This window comes from Urocampus carinirostris, chromosome 1 (assembly GCF_059441175.1).
Source record: "Urocampus carinirostris isolate Australia breed hairy pipefish chromosome 1, RoL_Ucar_1.0, whole genome shotgun sequence".
Lineage (NCBI taxonomy): Eukaryota > Metazoa > Chordata > Actinopteri > Syngnathiformes > Syngnathidae > Urocampus > Urocampus carinirostris.
In genome coordinates this window covers 50744593-50766613 of record NC_142349.1, presented here as the reverse complement: position 1 = coordinate 50766613, position 22021 = coordinate 50744593, and the positions used below count along the sequence as shown (strand labels likewise).

At 40.6% G+C, this 22021-nt stretch overlaps 1 protein-coding gene across 7 annotated transcripts in view; it reads left to right on the top strand.

Moving 5' to 3' along the window:
* The window catches only part of caskin1 (CASK interacting protein 1), a 124308-nt gene extending 102690 nt beyond the window's left edge, over positions 1-21618 (top strand). For 6 of the 7 annotated variants that reach the window (XM_088344125.1, XM_088344117.1, XM_088344102.1 and 3 more), the window contains 4 exons: positions 21-290; positions 3329-3917; positions 6841-7330; positions 9806-21618. In XM_088344125.1, coding sequence (XP_088200251.1) covers positions 21-290; positions 3329-3917; positions 6841-7330; positions 9806-9902 — 1446 coding nt within the window. In that variant the 3' untranslated portion in view covers positions 9903-21618. The remainder of the gene's footprint in view (positions 1-20; positions 291-3328; positions 3918-6840; positions 7331-9805) is intronic. The other variant, XM_088344093.1, reaches the window with a different exon arrangement.
* The last annotated feature ends 403 nt before the right edge of the window (positions 21619-22021 follow it).

Sequence of the window (22021 nt, the reverse complement as noted above, 5' to 3'; positions counted from 1 at the left end):
TGACTCTGTTTATTTTCCAGACGGGAAGAACACGGGAAACCATTGGACTGGATGGCGAGGTTGTGAACCGACGACGGACGATAAGTGGGCCGGTTACAAACCTGGTGGCAGCCGCACGGCGTGATCAGCCGACACTCTCTGTCGTCTCTCAGCCTGAATCCTCCAAGTCTACTGTAACGTCGTCATCACCCAATCCAAGCCCTGGAGGGAGTGGTAGTTCTTCTGAAAACCTGCCCTTTGCTGAGGAGGGAAGCCTCACCATACGTCGACAAGGCCGAGGAGAAGGACAGGTAGATATATAGTATATAAACATTTATGTTTGTTTAATATCTATCCATCTACCTATCTATCTATCTATCTATCTATCTATCTATCTATCTATCTATCTATCTATCTATCTATCTATCTATCTATCTATCTATCTATCTATCTATCTCTCTGTATTTCAATTTAATCGAAAACTGTGAGTCTTGCATGTTTTGGATGTTTACCTCCTCCAAAACAACAGATTAAAATGATCAGGGTGGTAGCTTTGACAGTGCTTTCTGTCATGTTAATCTTTTGAATAAGCAGTATACAAGGAGAAAAACACCTGAACCATACTTGACAGAGGACCTTGAGACTGAAGCCCATTGTTCTAGCTTGTGTCACATTGATATTTTCTTCACTTGTTATAAAAACAATATTTAAAATGTGCACAATATGGTGACATAGTAATTTGTTTTGCTCATCTTACGCATCTTGTTCTTATTTAATTATAAATATTTCTTAAAATTAGGTAAAATATTTCAAATGAGCAGATTATCTGCAAAATATGCACATTTTAGGCATATTTTCTAAATATATTTCTTATTATTAAAAAAGAAAGAAACTATTTGAGTGTGTTACTGTGTAATATTGTACCACTAGATGTCGCTGTATTGTGTATTGCAAGTGAAAATATGTTTTAAAAACCCCAAGATTATACAAACTACGGAGAATCAAAATGACCAAAACGTACGCATTTTTAATTCATATTTTTGCAAGGTTTTTATTATTTGGTTTCCCGTTGCAGTAAGATGGCAGACAATCATGTCAGCTCCCTTTTGTTGAGCCTCATGCTATGTCAAATTATTGAAAATTTTTCAACCTATGTGCATTTTTGAAAATGCACGTCTATACAGTAAAACCGCTAATGTATAGTATATGACATTAAAGCATAATTTTCTTATTTTACTAAAGATATTTCTTAAAACAAGTGAAGAACGGTAATTGTTGCTATGAGAAAAGTTATTAGCAAATTGTATAAATTATTTAAGCATTTTAAACGCACAAAAAATTATTTAAAATAAGAAAAGATTGATTTTAAATGTACAAAATCATCTGCCAGTGGATTAAAATCATTTAACTTGAAGACATGATGATTTTTCTAGTGTTACTAATTGTTTTTCTAAACTCAAAAGAATAAATAAGTCTTTAAAACCGCCTACACTTGACTCAACTTTAGCATGAATTACTTAATCAAAGCGGCGCTGCCACGAGCGGCTGCCTTTTCCAGCAGCTGCCCTGTTGTTTTATTGTTTGCTCCTATCTTCGGTGTTTTTTCTTCCCGTTTTGACAACTACACTATGGATTACTACTATCCTATGGACATGGGTTTTAACGCACAAGAAATGCGTGCCCTTAAGAATTCTCGTGCCGGCGTGATGAGGGGGCCCATCGTGGGGAAAATCCGGAGCTAGCGAAGCGGCTAGCGGCGTTATAAGTCTTCGGTACCATCCGTAATCATGGTAAATGCGAACTCACGACCAAATAAGATCATCGAGTGCTTTTGGAAAACATCGAAGCGCATCATCGAGTGCTTTTGGAAAACATCGAAGCGCACAGGGAGCGCAGTTGCTGTGTTTTTGCGGAAACGTGGCTCACGTTTAGCATTCCGGACGCTAACGTGTAGCCACCCGGAGCTACCCGGAGCAATCCGGCTTCAACGCTGCTAAACAGAGACACGAAAGCCGGGGGGAATCGGAGAGAAGGCGGACGGACTTGCTAACACGAGGTGGTGTATCCCTGGATTTTCGCAAAGAAAAGTTATCCATCTGCCGCAGGGATATCGAATTTTTGGACTGGCCTGACGTCATCCACTTCGCTACAAGCACCCCACGGGCATCATGTTCATCTGTTAATAAACAACAGGGTAGACTGCTGGAAGTGTGAATTTCCCTACGGGGATGAATAAAGTATCTATCTATCTATCTATCTATCTATTTTTATAATGACCACAATAACAACACTATCTCAATCTTAACCTAAAGTTACACTCATGCAAAAGAACATTCACTGTAGCACTTTGCACAAAAAGGTAAAAATTAATTAAATTCTAACCAGAAATATCAAGGGAAAAGAAAGCTAGCCGTTTGTTTTACGATCATAGTGCTGTTCCTTCCTGAAGTGATAGTAAATTGGGGCTGATCTGTATTGGCTAAAAAGGTTGAACATTTATCTTTCTGCAGAGTCAAGAATAATATATTCATATTGAAATATATTCTAACAATTCTTCATTTAAATTTATAGATAATTTGCAGCAATATTAATAAAAAAAGCAAATAGTGTTAATTCAATTCTTAAAAATAAAATTCTACAATCTATATGTTTTTGTTCTGCTTTACGTTAAATTTAAGAGGGATTGTATCAGCAGACCCTTAAAAATAATCAGAATTAAGCAAATTAGTCGGATTAAAAAAAGGTGATACTATTAACTAATAGGGCGACAGAGATTAGATTGCATTTCACCAAATTCACCAATCCACTATGCGCAAAAAGCCCAGATTGTCAACAGAGATCGATACTGATATGTTTAAAGTTTAGTAGACACTCGGAATGGGGAGAGAAGACAACGAAGAATATTAAACTTGCAAGGAGAACAGGGGAATGAGTCTTGAGATAAGAAATTCCAACTTGTTTTAAGGGCCCTCCCATGAGCCTTTACTTTTTATTAAACCTCCTAGGTTAAGAAAGCAGATCTCTTCTACACGGGTTGATATCAAAGAAAACATAATTGGCCAAAAGTGACAATGATGTAAACAGTTCATAATAGTCAAAACAACAAACAATAGTGCACAATAACAGTCAAAATAACAAACTGGCATAGTTTTGCTGGTGTCCAAAACTAAAAACAGAATGCACTTTTCAGGTACCAAAAACAAGAAACAAACATGTTTAAGTTCACTGTTTCATGTTTTTCTTGCTGTAACTTTAATGTTGAACCTCAATAGACTGTGAATGTTGTAATGAATGTTTTGACTGTACAAATAATGAACTCTTGCCACGAATGTATGAATTTTTCCGTTAGTGTGTATTTTGTGTTTGTCTGCAGGGCGACGGCCCGGGACCCCAGGGGGAAAGCGGCTACACTCCGGAAGACATCTCCCGGGTGGAAGGCACGGCCACACTGAAACGCAGGCCCCGCAGCTCCAAATCTCAACCCAACGGCTCCGGCTTCACCCTCCAGGAGTCGTCCACCGTCAAACGGAGGCCCAAGAGCCGGGACAAGGAGCCGGAGGGATATGCGGACCTCACGGGTCCCAACGGAGAACCCCCGGGGGTCGGACCCCCGAACACGACTCAGCCGGTCCCTTACCAGAATGGCACAGCCACCGTGAGATGTCAACCTGTGTCCGAACATGGCTTGACAGAGCAGCCACAACCGCAGTCACAACAGCAAAGTGAACCCCATGTGAATGTTGCTCCTCGAAGGGACAGTTTGGACAAAGGGGTCTTGGCGGGCGGTGAAGAAGCGCCGGTAAAAAGACCAAAGCCCCCGGTGTCCCCAAAGCCGGCTGTGGCCCAGATGAAGAGACAAGGTGGCTCACAGAACAGCTTGCAGACGGCATCCAACAATAGGGTTCCACTGCCCGGACCGGGGACACCTGGCAGTCCAGGTACGACTCAATGTTTGTGTGCTGGGGAGGTTTATAAGCACATCCCAAATGAAAAAAAAATGGTTGTCACAAACAGCTGCACTCATTTGAGAAGTTGTGATATTTAATTTTCTTATTCAAATTATGAATTCATTTTCTGCATTAAATTATTGTTGGTAATATACTGATTAAAGGGATAACCATTTTTCATTTTCTCCTTTTATACTTCCTTTTTTTCTTAACTTCTTTATACAACATAATATTTCGTAATATAATGCATTAAAGCAAGTGAGTCGATTGAGAGCCGGCTCTCTTTAACGAGTTGAGCCGAAAAAGCCGAATCTCTAAAAAGAGACGGACTTCCTTCTACTACACAACTACGACATGAAATCCGAGGCGGCAGATGCATGCGCACAGTAGCATCAAACCGCTCGCTTCGTTTGCAACAAAAAACGATAACGCGAGGCTACCGCAGCAAACTCGTTTGACTTAATTGATTTGCCGTTTTGTGATAGTCGGTGTATACCGGATGGTACCCATTTTGACAAATTTGCTTTTTCCGTAGGATTTTCTTGTACGTCGTACACGTCTTAAAATGCATGATAAAGGTACTTTGTACAGCAAAAATGTACAGGTTGACAGGTATGCAGTTACAAAAAACAGCAGTGACAAGTATTAAGTCACTCTCCGAATCGTCCCCTCTTCTTCTCCCCCACGGCCCGAGCAGCTTGGCAAAAAGTAAGATAAAAGCAAATAAGCACAGCGGGGAACAAATTATAAGGTCTCTGACTCAGTTTGGCATTTTCAATGGAGGAAATGTTCTGTTTTCAACTTTTTAAGGACCCTTCAAATGACACACCTCACTTTAAAATACCAACTATTTCACTCGTAATTTAAGTTTATATGTAGCCCGCCATAATGTTGATATGTCAAATTTGTACAAAAAAAAACCCAAAATCATCATTCGAACAGAAGGTGTCAGAATCCCTTTGGCCACCTTGCCTTTGGCTTTTTGTGAGAATTTTAGCCCAGTCCATTAACGACATGGCGACTGTAAATAAAAAAAGGAAAGTCGACTGTGAGGCCCACTGCTTCCAGGACAAGAGTATTTTTTCACAAAAATCTGAAACAATTGCGTCTGACCAATTTGCCAAGAGACTGGTTGTTTTCAAAGAATAAGCACAAGCAGACAAAACATGCTGACTACAAAAAGCTACTGGTTACTGGAAACGAAAGGTTTTTAAAAAGTGAAGCTACCGGAAGCTGTTTTAGCGGCAAAGCAGCGCTTTTTCATGAAACCCTGCGAGTCAAATAAAAACGCTACAAAAACGAGCTACGAGGTCGCAATGCTGATCGCCAAGCACTGCAAATATTTTACGCAGGGTGAATTTCCTAAAGAATGTTCAAAGAAGGCCAGGCTGAATCGTCGCCCCCTCACACATTTTCAGCTTACCAAATCTGGCCTACTTCCTGAAAAGTGTGGACATCTCTGTTCTAAACGAACCAAAAAGCTTAGCGGTTCACTTCTCTTGTCCAACATTTTAGCATTACTCTTGTTGTGCTATGACCTTTAAAGAGAACACGTGTAAAGAGACAATATAAATACTATGTACTTATCGACTGTGAGGATCTTTAAGTCTTTAAAAAAGTCTTTAAAAAAATTAAAACTCTTATATTGGCATACTGGCAGACAATTTTTACCTTTTTTTTTTTTTAAACTATCATTTCAGATTGTTTTTTGAGTGAAATCAAAATACAGTAAGACCTTGGTTATCGTGGTTAATGGGGACCAAAACCACCCGCAATAAGTGAAAATCCGCGAAGTAGAGGCGCACCTTCCAAAAAAAAAAAAAAATCCCATCTCATTATCTGCACCGCTTATCCTTATTCGGGTCGCGAGCGAGCCCCTAGCCTGCGGCGCGGATACTTTCGGGCGCGATACGCACGACACCGCGACAAGCCGAGCGGGTCGGGCGCTCCGCGCAGAGGCCGGCCTGTCGGAAGCGCAGCAGAATGCGCGTTCACGCGAGGGGGGAAGGATTTTGTACGGGAGTCGGATTTGGGCACAACACCGGCGCCCGGCGTCTCCCGCTCGGGCCGCGATGGCTTTACATGGCGCTACATGGCCCTCGATGGCTCCGGCCGACGGGGAAAGGGGCAGCTGGGGGGACCTGTGGGGTTAGGGGGGCGGTGAAGAACGGCGCACCGTGCTAGGGTCGTCGGTCGAGGGGGATTCCCGCAAAATGCGCAAATCTGCAAAGTAGCGACGCCCCCAATTTTTTTTTATTTTTTTTTTACTATTACAGACCGCGAAGCTCTGAATCCGCGAACGTCGAACCGCGAAGTAGCGAGGTCCCACTGTACTGAAAAAGATAAATTAAATAACAAATAAAATTGCATAACGATGTGTTGTGCTTAGAAAAGATCCCTTCGCTCTTGATTTTGTTTGTAGGGTAGACTACAAATGGTGCCTGAATGATAAAGCACAGAGAGAAAAATGTTTGGTGTTGACATTTTTTTACTGATCCAGCCCACCTGAATTTGACATGCCTGACTTAGATGCTTTTGTGAAGACAGGAACAGATTAATTTGTTTTTGATTATTTAAAATCAGGAAAATACTCAAGCAATTTAAGCTAAGAGCACGATCCCACGAATTTAACTCGTGTGACGAGGTACCACTGTTTTGCATAAAACGCGATGAAATCTCAATGGGTTATAAGGTGACATTTCTATTTCGGTCAGTCTGTATTTCTAGGGCAAGCGCTGCCCCCGCACATGAGCTCTCTGCGTGATATCTGAAGCACATGTGCTGTGTTACTTCAGTCATGTCCTCATTTGCTACAAACTAGAACACACCGTGAACTTTGCTCCTTAATTAAAACCCCTGAGGATTGAACAGACTTCCTTCCTCACCTCTTGCTCTCTTCTTTCTTTGACTGTAGCGGAAGGAAAAAAGATCCCTCCCCCGGTTTCACCGAAACCTGCGCCCCCTCCCACGGCGCCCAAGCCCGCCAAGCTAATGCACTCCGCGACCACCCCGCCTTCCTCGAACCCTGTCAGCCCTCCGGCGAAGCTGCGCCCCGCCGTGGCCCGCCAGACCAGCTCGCCGCCCTCGCTGCCAAACCCGAATACCCCCAGCCCGCCCAAGTTACCCAGCCCTTTGGCGCAAAGCCCGCATACCCCGCAGACGCCCACAACGCCGCAGACGCCTCAGACCCCGGCCACCCCTAGTCCGCCAGTCAAGCCGCCTCGCTCCTCCATCGGGGGAGTTTCCGTGGACAGCGGGATGGTGGCGGTCGGGGCAAACACATCTGTGCCCTCCACGCCGGACTTTGCCGTGGATTCTTTAGTGCATCAGAAGCTGGAGGAGACCAGCGCGTCGCTGGCTGCCGCGCTGCAAGCCGTGGAGGACAAAATACTGCGGCAGGAAGAGTGAGTAGCGTGCAATTTACAGAATCCAAATGCCAGATTTTCTAAACTACCAAACCCCAAATTGGCTAAAACTTTGAAGGTGTGCCGTATATACCACAGAATACAGCGTATCAGATTGGAAATTGCCTGGTTTGGTCTGATATTCTACCGAAATGTCCTACCTGTTGAGACGTCCTACCCATGGCTAATCTGACTGCAATTTTTGTTTTCTTTATAATCAATTAAGACCAGCAACACTGAATTACTGCAAACCGAATATTTACTGTTAATATAAAATGAGGGTTGGCACGAATACATACACTTTTCGAAGATCAAAGCGGTGCCTCCGCGAGCGGCAGCCTTTCCAGCAGCTCTGCGTTATTTCGCACTTTTTGTGATTTATTGTTTTAAATGTCTGCTTCTATCTTCGGTGTTTTTCGTCCCGTTTGACAACTACACTTTGGATTACTTTCTATCCTATCGTTATGGGTTTTAACGCACAAAAATGCGTTTACTTGAGGAATAATTTCCTTGCCCTGAAGAATTCTGATGAGGGGGCCCTATCGTAGATGGCGAGCCGGAGCTAGCTAAGCAGTTAGCGGCGTTATTAGTCTTCAGTACCGTCCGTAATCATGGTAAATGTGAACTCTCTACCAAATAAGACCGATGAATTAGCTGTGCTGGTGAAAAACATCAAAGCGCACAGGGAGTGCAGTTTGCTGTGTTTTACGGAAACGTGGCTCACGTCTGGCTAACGTGTAGCTACCCGGAATTACCGGAGCTATCCGGCTTTAGCGCTGTTAGACAGAGACACGAAAGCCTGCGGGAAGCGGAGAGGAGGTAGACTCGCTAACACAAGGTGGTGTATCCCTGGGCACAGAGATTTCCATCTGACGCAGGGACGTCAAACTTTTGGACTAGTGTGTGACGTCATCCACTCCGCTGTGGCTAAACTACAGCAAAGCACCCCGAGGGCATCCTGTTAATCTGTTAATAAACAACAAAGGAGACTGCTGCAAGTTTGAATTTCCCTACGGAGTATCTATCTATCTGTCTGTCTGTCCATCTACTGTGTGATTACCATAGTAAACAAACACAATGCTAAAAATGCAACCACAGAAAAGCACACCAGGCTCAAAAGCAAAGTCATAAAAAAGTATTTTAAAGCAGTGAAAGAGTAAAATAAGTCAAAAATCACCGGTAGTCCCTGGTTTAAACTTTCAAGGGTACAATGATGGGTAGGACAAAAAAATTGTGCACTAGTAAGACATCTTGATGGGTAAGATGCTATTTCAGAACACTGTCCCCCCAAACAATACCAGAGAGCATTTTGACACACTTTTATTTTACCATAAACTTAAGAACTCGAGGTCTGGGTGTCCATTCTTGGTTGTTTAAACTCAGGTCGCAGCGCTGAGAGTATTGACCTTTCACCATTCAACTCAAAGTGATGTAGACAACTTCCGAAAAGGCATTGGGTCTTATCTCATTATCAAACTATCTTAGGTCACGGTACCAGAGATGAGTGGTAATTTATTTCACATGTTAAAATGACAATACGATTGTCACTCAAAATGCTTGGAACAGAATAGAATAATATAATTAATCTATTGTCTTTGTAACATGTGAAACACACAATGAAATCCACATTCGTCTCTGGTACTGTGACTAAATATAGTGTAATAATGAGATAAAATCTACTGCCTATTCGCAAGTCATCCATAACACTGGTGGTCCAGCGCTCTGAAAAATAAACACAGCTGTTGGAGCTGTTAAGAGGAAAAGTTTATGTTCCATGGATTTTTTTTCTGTGATGAGTGTTATTTTTATGTATTTTTTATTAATAGTGTTATCACTGTATTTGTTTTCAGAATTTTGCTCTGTGAAGAACCCAGAGACGGTTATTTAATTGTGGCTTTCTAGGAGAACAATATATTTTTCACATTTAGGCACTCCAGCAATTGTACAAACTGACCTTGGCCTCTCATCTGGGGAAGTTATGAGGTCCTCACAGGAAAAAGTTTGGGGATCCTTGGCCTATAGTATTTAAAGGTGTAAGTTTTTATAGAAGTATGTATTTGAGTAATGATTGATCAATAAACAATCATCGCTGGCAGGATTCAAACCCAGGTCGTAGAGTTGGAGGGACTGATACCTTACCACGAGACCATAAGTGGTACAGATGACATGTAAAAAAGCATTAGAGGTTATCTCATTCTCACACAATTTTTACTCACAGTGCCAGAAACAATGACTTTCTTATATGAATAATTTTGGCAAAACCATGAACTAATTTCTCTCGAAGGGCGTCCTAAATGTTTCCACACGTCTCCGCAGCGTTTTGTATTTGAAGCTCATGCATTTTTGAAAAGAGCAGCTTGCCTTTTTCCTCTGTGCACTGTATTTAAAGCTTCAGTGTAGAATAGTAGAATACAAGTAGTGCAGTTGTAATCCGGTATTTACAGTAGCTAACTTTGCGTGTTTGTGTTTGTGCAGTTCAGTGACGGAGCAAAAAACCACGGTGAGCATCCTGGACGACATCGGCAGCATGTTCGATGATTTGGCCGACCAGCTGGACGCCATGTTGGAGTAATAGGTTGCGGACTCGTGCATTTATGCTCCTCGCCTCTATTCTCGTCATCCTTCGCTCGCAGCGCTTTCGACACTCTTCCTGTCTTCTCCATCATCTTTCTATCAAGCTCTCGGAAACCTGTCGTCCTCCACGGCAGGCGGAGCGTTGACTACGAAGGGAAACAGATACCCCCAAAAAGGAGGCAGGCTGTGAGAAAGAAGGAGTACAAACAAGGAGAGGGAGGAAGCCTGCAACCCAAATCAGCGTCATTCTTTAGAATTGTGAACACTAAACAAAACAAATATTGAAAAAGCAACAGCGTGATGAACCAGTGTATGGTACGTGTACATTCTAAGCATGGAGAGTTTATATCTACTGAAAAAGTTCCTGCATTAGCACAGTAATATATAACCATCTACAGATAATCATCAATTTCTCGCTCTTTGGATCAATGTCTCGGTTCTGTGTGCAATTCTGACATCTGGTGTTTTCCGCCTTGTAAAATAATGTAATCGCTAACCAAAAGCGGATCCTTAAAAGGACACTGTGTAATATTTGACCACTAAATATCGCTATGTTGTGTAGCGCAACTGAAAACCAGTGTTACAAAGCTCGAGGAAGATAGAAGATACAATACAGTCTGGAAACCCAAAGTGACCAAACCGCATTTCTCATCTTTTTTGTCAGGGTTGATACACGTGCTTGAAATCTTCGAAAGTTTTTGGATTTTGGGTGAAGTACTTGCAAACGTTTTAAATTGTTGCCATTTTTCTCAACGAGTCTGCTTAAAAAGGCGTTGTTCAATAAGTGTCATCACCCCCTATGGGTCACGCCCGGGAGGACAGGTGCATGGTACATCTAGACAGGAAACTATGTGTATAAGTGTAAGGATTACTTATCAACTGTGGTCATTTATTATGGGCCATGCAAAAAAAAATTGTGGTTTCGCACAATACATGCTTCACACAGGATTGTTTCTTTAAATAGTACTTGAAGAATTCAAAAATCAGCTTTGAAAGTCCTATAAAAGTGCTTGAATTGTTCCATGAAAAGGTGTAGAAACGCTGTTTTTGCCCAGCCTTTTACAAGGTTTTTGAGGGTACCCGTAGAAGCAAGATGACGGACAATTGTGTTAGCTCCCTCTCTGAGCCTCATACTATGGAAAACAAATACAAATTTCTTGACCCTCTATTATTTTAAAATAGACATCTTTATGATAGTTCATGTTTTTTCGCTCATTATTTAAATGCATTTTTTTTCCTTGAATTACGTTTTTTACCGTTAAAGCAGGGGAATCTGACCTTTTTTAAGCTGAAAGGTACTTTTTTTGTTACTATTTAGATAGATAGATAGATAGATACTTTAATTTAGTTTTAATGTGCATTTTTTTTAAAGGTAGGTCAAGAATAGTGTATTTATTTCGCATAACATGAGGCTCACTCAAAGGTAGCTAACACGATTGTCCCCCATCTTGCTGCTAAGGGTACCCTCAAAAACCTTGTGAAATAGTAATAAGAATTCCAACTCTTTTTAGAGAACTTGGCACTTTTGGCTCATTCAAAGTGTCAGCTATTTTACTTTTAAATGGCTTATAAGATTGGTATACTACCAATTGGGCACCACAGCGGCGCAGTGGTTAGCGCGTGTGCGGCACAGTTCTGAGGTCATGAGATCGGACCTGTGTGGAGTTTGCATGTTCTCCCTGTGCTTGCGTGGGTTTCCTCCGGGCACTCCGGTTTCCTCCCACATTCCAAATTGGCCGGTCCAAATTGTCCCTAGGTGTGAATGGGTGAGTGAATTGTCTGTCCCTGTGTGCCCTGCGACTGGCTGGCAACCAGTTCAGGTTGTCCCCTGCCCACTGCCCGAAGATAGCTGGGATGGGCTCCTCCTGAGGATCAGCGGTGCAGATAATGGATGGATGGATGGATATTACCAATAGTAATGTAATATTTTGCACAAACTCAATGAAAAATTAAAAAAAAAGGAACTACTATAATAGCCTTTTTGTTCTTTCCCTCCAAAGTGGACTTTTAACTCATTTAAACGTGACTTTTTTGTAGTGAACAACTTTAAAGTCAATCAACACAGAATCCCTGGGAAAAAGATGCAAATTATTCACCCTATGGTGACATAAATCATAAAATAATGAACTTAACCATTTGCATTTCAATTTTTAACCAATTTACACTGAAACTGCACAGAACTCATGGAAAACATGCAAAAATATCTATTAAAACCCGTAATTATCATTTATTAAAATTCAAAATCGGCTCTCTTTCCTACTTGGACTCATTTCATTTTGACTTTTTTTGTCCTCCATAATGCACTCTCAGAGATGACACCACGCATATTTTCCAATCACGGACACCTTCAATAGAAAAAAATGCAGAGAGAAAATAAAAAAGGTGTCCTGAAGGGAGCTGGCTTCTGATTGCTGGGGAGCCGGATCCTGTCGTTTATTTCTAAGCGCTGGCTCATAGAGCGGTTACATTCGCGAATGACACATCACTGCACTGCTGTGAAAGGCTGGGCAGAAAAAAGAAAATAAATATGCAGTTTGGTCCCTTTGAGTTCATTAGTAATCTTTCTTGCGCCTAGAGCACTCGTTTTTACCCCACGATACAATGACATCTAGTGGTCAAATATTACACGCTGCCCCTTTAAGACAGTGTGTGTTTGTGAGAGCTGGGCGAGGAAAGACAGAGTGAGATGTGTGCACTTGTGTGTCTGGGATTAACTAGAACAGTGATTCTCAACTGGCCTGACTTCAGAAACAAATACACTTTTGACAGTTTTGTTTTATAACCAGATAAAACATGTTTAACACACTTGGTTCAAAGGCAGAAACTCACCCTAGGTTACATACAAGTTGCATCCACTTGCCTTTAAACTTCACTTCAACAGCAGTCACTCCGCGTAATCCATATCAAGCTTTTACATCAAAAGTAAATATTAAGGCACGGCCCTCAGTATTTTGTCCTGCGGGGCCACAACTGGCCCTTTAGGACACATGTGTAAGACTCCTACTTTGTAGGGATGTTGTCTAGTATTTACCAACTAGTGGTAAAACTGAAACTTCATTCATTAAAAAAATATTGATCAAAATTATGAGCTGAAATACATGTAAGACGTTTCAAAAATATTTGTTAGGCTAAAAAATGTGCATGTATTTGGCATGACATGAGAATCACATTTGTTGTCGGCCGTCTTGCTGCTACGGGTACCCGAGAAAACAAAAAGCTCATGATAGTATTTGCACTAATTATAAGAAAATGTTGTTTTGGTCACCCTGAGTCTCCATAGTTTGCATTATTCCTTGTGCTTTGTAGTACTCGTTTTCAGTTGCAGGGCACGTTGAGATCCAATAGTCAAATAATACACATTGTCCCTCTTAATGCTCAATTAGCTACATTTATAATTGATTCCAATCATGCGTTTGGCTATGCTCAAATTATGTAGCCACACTTTTGGTGAGTGAAATCACATTTGCAGGAAATTAATTTACTGTTTAGGGTTGGTACGGGTGCTTGAAATCCTTGAAAATACATGAATTGTAATGCTGTGTTTTCAAGATTTGAAAGTTGCTTAAGTTTCAGGTGAAGTGCTTGAAATGATTGACAAGAAGTCAGCTTACAATTGACACCGTCACTGCTTCCTAGTGGCTTCCTTTGCCATTACATTTCCTCTTCCCTCAACAACAGCTGGTATTAATTTGTACGACATTGTCCTATGAAGCGTCATCGCTCACTACAGGTCGCGCCCAATTGGATAGATGCATGCTACACCTAAAGAGGGCACTATGAAATTTGTATTAGTGCAAGGATTATGTATCGAAAATTAAGTTAGCAATTCCCAGTGATAAATTGTATTGGGGGAAAATTAATGCTACTGAAAACAAGCTATATTTTGCCGTCATTCTAACCAACATCTATATGGGGAGAGATTTGTTTCAAAAATATTTTCGCATGTAATATTCAGATCCACAAGTATATTCGCGAATTACTCAAGTTCTATAAATTATTAGTCTTGATTAATGCACACTGAAGATTAAAAATCACATATGTAAATTACCGATATTGTAGTGTCCTTGATACGACACCAAGTTAAGCCACCAAAGAAGGACCGTGATCACAGGGGAATTGTACTTTAAGCTTTGATTCCTTTCCGTGACGGTGAAAACTGCAAAAGTACAATACAATGCATTGAGACCATGTGCCAATAAGTTCACAAAAAAAGTGTATAAACTTAACATCTGTCTGAACAATTTCAGGATATAGTTGTTTAAACATCGTATAATCAATTTTAGAAACCTACGGCATCGCCTTGTTAATCCTCTTACATGGATGAGGATGGATTGGACATGCAACAGTCAGCCATTGTCTGTATCTCTGTGTGTGTTGAGTTGGAGTAACCCGAAGTGACGCGAGAAAATGAAAGAAGTATTTTGCTACACTTTTAAAGCTCAAATAAACACAAAACATTTATGTAGAACACTTCCTGATGAACTTACCTCCATTTCGACCCTTGTGTTACATTTTTTTTACGGTAACTCATATATTAAAGAAAAACACTTCCCGCCTGTGCTCATAGGCCACTATAATTAAACCTTGAAGCGATATATTTGTGGATCAGCAAAATACATGTTTCAAACCGCAATTCTTTTTTAATGATACTGGAAAAATTGAAAAGTTGGCTTTCAAAGTTCTTTAAAAGTGCTTGAATTTGATCATGAAAAAAGGTGTACGAACCCTGACTGTTCAAGAGTCTAATTGAGTTATTTTTCTCCATTCTTTGCATCAGCACTAAAAACGGGTCTGCGAGCCACCAGTTGATAAACGCTGAAATAGAAGATCATTTCCATCGTTTTTAACATTCCCACGCACACCATTGCATGTGGAGAAGCACAAAGGATGGTGCAGTTCGCCCACACACAAAAATACTTGAAATCATGACAGCACAATACGCAGAATAGAACAAGGGCTACAGCGAGCAGATAGGCAAGTTGGAATTTACGAACGATTAAATCCAAAATGCCTTTCGAAAATGTGAAGGGTTTAGTAGCACAGTCACCACGTAACTAACCATCAATCTCTGCTGGTTTTTATTTTATATCTACAATAATATGTGATTATTTTAAATTGACTTTCCTTTAACTTCATTTGCACAAACACTTTTGGTGTCACATAAAAAAAATCTTTCTACAAAGATCACATGAAACTAATCAAAAACACACCCTATACATTGTTAAGGTGGTCAATGACTATTTTAGCTGCAAATGTCTGGTTATTCATGCAATACTTACATAGGTGTACAGAGGCCCATTTCCAGGAACCGGTACCTCAGTGTTCTAATATTGTGTTTGCTAATTGTGTTAGAAGGCTAATGAATGATTAGAGAACCCTTATGCAAGGATGTTAGCACAGCTGAAAACAGTTTAGCCGGTTAAAGAAGCGATAAAACGGACCTTCCTTTGAGCTAGTTGCATCTCGAGCATCACATTTGTGGGTGGGATTAAACTTTCTGAGTGGCCAGAAAAGCAGAACTTTCATGCGAAGCTTGACGGTCTATTTTTGTACTAAGAAGGCATATTAATGTGAGTACCTGCCAACAAACTGAAGATCTCCTACAACGGTGTGCACTATTTCCTTCAGAAAATAGGACAAACACGCTTTAACCACTCTTACCAGTGTAGAAAGAGAAGTGGTAAGTCCCGCTGCACAACAAAGCAAGAGGAAACGTACATTAGAGTCTATAGTCTAAGAAACAGACGTCTTGTGGGTCCTCAACTAGCAGCTTGGTTAAACAGTACTGTACCCGCAAAACACTAATGTCAACAGCTACAGTGAAGAGGCGACTCTGGAATGCTGGCCTTTAAGGCAGAGTGGCAAAGGAAAAGCTATATCTGAGACTGGCCATCGAAAGAGATTCATATGGGCAAAAAGGCACATTCATTGGACCACTCGTTTGATAAATAAATGCGTGATTATTTTCATGAAAAACACAAAATTCTCCCAAAGGCCGTTAGTTAGCAAATTTGGCAGATAGGCCTCAAAAGGTTTAGCCTGCCAGTGCAGTCGGGAGCAGCGTCCTGGCAGTGCGCCTAATTGAGTTACTATTTAGTTGCGGAAAATCCAAATTGACGCATCCTCGGGCCAAGCCTAAATGCTGGTGCAAGGTAAAAAGCTTACGGGAGGGCAATATCAGGTCATTTTTTGAAGGAGAGTAATCCCTTGTTTTCTGCAGGGGTTGCATTCCAAAAAAGTCCCACATTTGTCAAAATACGCGTGGTAGAAACGTGTATTTGTTAGATATCAGTATCATGTACCGGTAATATATACTACTTTAACAGAATACAATTTATACATCTACAATTAAAAACACAGAACGCAGAATTGCAGTTGAATGCCCTATAATAATGTTATACATATATACATAAAATCGAGGGGCTTCTCCTTTCAGAGTAAAAAAAGCTATGTAGCGAGCGACCGGCTAGTAGCACGCTAGAATCGGGTATCTTTCAATTGAGTATATACAGAATATACAACCGTCTCGAATGTAGTGGTTTCCCGCTGGTTGTAGCCGCAGGTCATCCATTTTATGAGTAATGGATCTGGCGTTCGTAAGGTACAGGCTTTGCTGTGGTGGCTTGTGAGAGTTGTCATGTAGCCGCAGCAATAGATCGGACTTGCCTCTCCCCTATTGCTTCCATCTCGTCGTCGCACCAGTCTTTTCCCAGAGCTGATAACAATCCACAGAGCCCCAGCTGGTGATCAGCATTTCTCTCTCGCTCTTCTGACTTTTACAGAGACTGATTTAATTGTTGAATTTCTTTTTAATGTAACGAGCCGCAAAAGCTAGCTGTCGCCGTGCTTGGGTGGCAGACACATGTGCGTCCGCCCTGCTTTTTGACTAACAGCCTATACCAACCTATCACAATTGCACACACAGACGGTCAGGCTTAGCCAAAACACGAAAACAGAACTCTTCGTAACCTGCCCCTGTGTGTGTTTTCTGCTACAGAACACAATGCATGATGAAAATCCGCTAAGTATCGAAATCGCGAGGGGTAAATTGCGATACAGCGAGGGATTATTGTAATGTTACACGCAATGCTTATTTAAACTGTTGCCAACAGTGGGCTCAGAAAGTGAAAGGAAACAAAAATAGGCATTTATAAATTGGAACAATATACTAAAATACTACATTTGTTACTTACAATGGCTATTTAAACTGTTGCCAACCTTTTTAAGCATGTGAATGTATGACCAGTAAATGAAGGCAAGCCTGGCCAACAAAAATGGAATTTATAAATTGAACAAAATGGAAAATATTCTTAAGTACTACATTTGATACTCATAATGTCGTTTTGAGGGTAGACCCATATGGGGAGAAGCAGGTACTGAGGCAGGTGTGCTCAAAAAGAGAGATGGTATTTAATAACAAAAGGAGGAACAAAGTGAAAAACAAAAGGGTTTACAAAACAACAAAATGTCCAAACAAAACCAAACCTGACCTGATCCAAACCAGAAACAAAGACCAAACCTCAAATGGAGATGCAAGGAACAAAGTAACAAACAAGTGAGCACTAGACTACCAACAGAATTGCTGTATTGGTGTCATAGCCTAGATGGTAAGGCGCCCGCTTTGAGACTGGGAGGTCGGTGGTTCGCGCCCCGGCCGTGTCATTCCTAAGACTTAAAAAGTGGTCGGCGGCGCCCTCTGTTGGCTGCGGCTGCATCGGCTCGCTACAACGGGTCAGGTGCAATCGACATTTCGTTCTGTGTACATTGTTACACAGAATGACAATACAAGGAAATTATTATTATATTATTATTATTAAAAAGGGATGTTATATATTCCTAATCAATATAATATGGCACAAAAAAAGTATTTAACTGAGCTTTGAGCACACAAAGCTCTTACCAGGACGCCAAATTCTAAAGTGATGAGTGGTGCTGACAACTCCCGCAGTGGGACAGACAAAACGCTTCCTCTTTTAGATCCGCTGACCTGCGCGTAGGATTTACGCTCTCAGTAAAAATAGAGCCTGGGAGGTAAAGATGTAATATAGTGACTAAAAATGGACATTTAATTTTCTTACATTATGTTCTATGTAATTATTATATCTCCTTCTTTTAACCTCCCCTAACCTGACACAGTCCCACGTTGAACTTCAATTCATTCTTCTCTCAAGTCTTTTTTCTTCCCACACATCCTGTGTTGCCATGACAATCAGTCTCATCATCATCCCTACCATTTTCAATAGAGTTGCTATGGTTACCGAACACCGTTTCACAACCACGGCGCCGTTGTGTTAGGAAGGAGGTCGAGATCGGTTTGTTTGAAAATGTGTTTCTCAACTGGATTTTTTTTGTTTTTTACCTTGCTTTTTCTCAGTGTTCAATTTTTCTTTTTGTTCTTTTTTCCTGCTTTTTCTCGGATTTTTTTTTTCTTTCTGTGCAAAAGGCTAGACAAAAAAAAAGAAAACCGATGCTTTTTGGTCACCTTTGAGTCTCCCTATTTTGTATTCTTCCTTTTTCTTTGTAACATTTTTCAGGTGTAAGACGCAATACAGCAACATCTCGTGGTCAACTAATACACACACACATTTTAAATGAAACCTAGAATGCCATTATGGTCAAAACTCTCGAAGTAAAAAAGGTTACTTCGTTAAATTATTTACTACTCAACAACAAATAAAAGTACTGACCCATATGTAGCTACAGAGCAAGTTTAGTGATTGGGAGAGGTCCAACTTTGTTGGCCATTGAAAGCATTTTCCTCTGTTAAGCCAATCATAATGCATGATGATAATAAATAATACAGCAAGGGATTACTGTAATTAATCACAAATCTCATATATTCTCGGCTGTAAACTGTAGTTGGCCACGCTCGACGTGTATTGACAAACTTTATCGGTCTATTTCTGTGGTGTGAAATAGCGGGTGTCAACTAAGATTTGCAATTGTCAATCTACGAGTGTCAATGACCCCGAGTTAATATTATTTTTATTATCATATCATAATTTTGCTTGGCAAAGCCCTGCAACCCACTGAAAACGGGTCCGCGACCCAGTTTTGGGTCCGTACCCACCAGTTGAGAAACACTGCACTAATGCAACCGGCTTTAAATTAATATGCTTACTATGACTATATTTCTAATGTTTTTAGGTGCATGTGATGCTAGGAAATATACAACTGATGGAGTACACCTTTAATTTGCTGAACTGACTCCAACATTGCATTCAAACCACATCTAAAGGCTCCCAAAGCTGCCACTCTCCTTTATTCACGGAAGAATTGTGCTATTTAAGTCATATAGAGATTATAATATATATGTATATGGATATTTGCAAAAAAAAAAAAAAGAAGTGTATTTATGATGTATGTGTCAACATGAAGACTATTTTTCAAAGTTAACAGATTTAATCAGAGTGTTGAATCAAGTTGCTTCTCCATGCTTCAAGTGGTTATGAGCTGATGAGTCTTGGTACGGTTCTTTGTCGGATGTTGTTCTTGCCTACATATGTACGAGTCCAGTGTCCCACTTTAGCGCTTTGTATAGAAAACAAGCAGAAATTTTTCAGCCCATCTTTTGACTTTTATCGATGAAGGTAGTTTTTCCTTTCAAACGTGCCTTGCTTTGTAATTTTGAACCATTTCCCATTAAATTATTGATGTTTGTTCACTTAAACCTTGATGCTAGTTTTCAACTCTATAAAGCTGAAATGAGGGCAATAATAATTCATACAGTGCCTTGCAAAATTATTGACAACCCCACCCCCATATCCCAAAATACTTTTTGACATATTGCCATATTTCAGGTTTTAAACTTACAGATAAAAACTAAGAACAACACATGTGACAAAATTGTTAAAAGAAACTAAACTTTATTCAAAGTTTTGTAGTGTGCCAACAACTAAAGGCTTTGCACATCTTCAAACAGAAATATTTTTTCCATTCTTTCTTACAAAGCAAGTCATTTTCTTTGAGGTTTGAAGGTGATCGTTTGTGCACAGCATTTTTCATGTCTTTTCACAAATGCCCAATAGGATTGAGGCCTGGACTTTGGCTTGTCAATTAAAACACCTTTGTATCGTTAGTTTTAAACCATTCCCTTGTAGATTGTGCTTTATTGTAAGGGTCGTTGTCCTGTTGGAAGGTGAAGCTGCGCCCCATTCTCAGGTCTCTGAGATTTTCTGCCAGAATCACCCTGAAGTTGCTTCCATCCATCTTCCCATCAACACTAACGAATTTCCCAGTACCTGCTGAAGAAAGGACATCCCCAATCGCAATGTTGCCACCCCCATGTTTGACAGTGCCGATGGCGTTTTCACACTTTGCATTCAGCCCAAAAAGTTCAATTTTGGTCACATCTGAACAGGCCACAAATGTATTTGTCTCATGTGGCCTCTTGCAAATGCTAAACTGGTTTTTATAGTGTTCTTTCAGAAAGGGCTTTGTTCTGGCCGCTCTTCCGTAAGGGGCAGATGAATGCACACTACAACTAATACTTGTCTTATGCACAAATTGTCCCATCTCAGATGTGTATTCCTGCAGGCCATACAATTTGATAAAGGGCCTCTTGTTGTTTCTCTGATTCAATGTATTCTTGTCTGGGCCGAAAGTTCAGATAACGGACAACAGATTTGGTTGGTTTGCAATGATTTTATTCTCTGCATTTGGATATTATTACTCGCACATCTCCAGATGTCTAAATGTTGCAAATTCTTCTTGTATTCCATTCCTACTGTGAATTTTTCCACAACTTAATCCTGAACCTGCCTGGTGTGTTATTTGGTCTTCATAATGCTAGTCTCTCCTTTTAAAGACCCCCCAACCCCATCACAGCAGCTTTATTTAAACTGAGACTTAATGACAAACAGTTGCACTCTGTCATAGTCAGTCATTTGGGGTCGACATTGGATTTTTCAGAAGTCATCAAGAAGCTTCTGGAGTCTGTTGGCTGAGCTGAGAGAACAGGGAGCCCTGTATTTTTGCAATATACTTCAGTTTTTAGGTGAAATTTAATATGAAATGTTGAAATAATTTTGCTCCACTTCACGATTGAGTCTCACATGTTTATTCTTAGAAAATATTTTCATTTTTTTAGTTTAAAGTTTGAAGCCTGGAATATGACAAAAAGTTATTGGGAGGCAATACTTTCGCAAGGCACTGTATGTATTTTCTGAAATTCTCCACCTCTCCATTAGAAGCAGGGTAAACAAATGTGCTCTACCCACCCCCGTCATCGTGGACAAATTAAACTAGAAAAAGGGAAACATTTGCCATAAATTCATGCCTTTCACCTGGTAAAGCTGCAGTTCTTATTCAGACGTGGTTGCTTTTAAATATTCCTATTATTTCCCTAGGTTTACTTTGAAGGCATGTTGGGTTTGGGGCTGATTTATCCCCCAAACTCTCAATAAAAAGACAAGAAAAACGAAAGGGTCTAATGTCATTTGGTTTCTTAACAAAAGTAAAGTAAAGCCAATTTTCTGCCTGTGCGTATATATAAACGGACAACAGCGAGGTGCGTCCAGTTCTTCTTGTGGTGAATGGTGTGAGGCCAAATGCGCGTGCGCATGGTTTGTATTGCTCTGCTTTTGATTGTGTGAAACGCGCGTGAGACCTTTGCGGGTGTTTGTGATTGGACAGTGGTCGGTGTGCTTGCAGTGACGATGTGTGCACCGTACGGCCATCTGCTCTAAATAAATAAACGTTCTATACAAACTGCACCATCCCTTGTTTTGCTATTTGGGTGTCTCAAGCAACTTCAAGTTATCATGGGATTTATGCCACATTCACTACCTCCATGTGGGGGAGGTAAGGGGTGCTTAAAAGAGGGGTTGCATTTAATAACAAAAAGTGGTACAATGTGAAAAACAGACATGGGTTCAAAAACAACAAAATATCCAAACAAAACCAAACCGGAAAGTACAAATCAGGATCGAAGACCAAAACTGGAAATAGAAAATGCAAGGAGCAAATGTGATTCTCATGTCATACTCACAGACATGCTGACGGTCAACTATGGTGAAGTAAACTTTGCATGCTTGATGGTTTGTAATCTCACGTACAGCACCTGGTCAATGCAAAGTGTCCATGTTTTTTTTCAATCCACTTTTGTACCCGAATTCA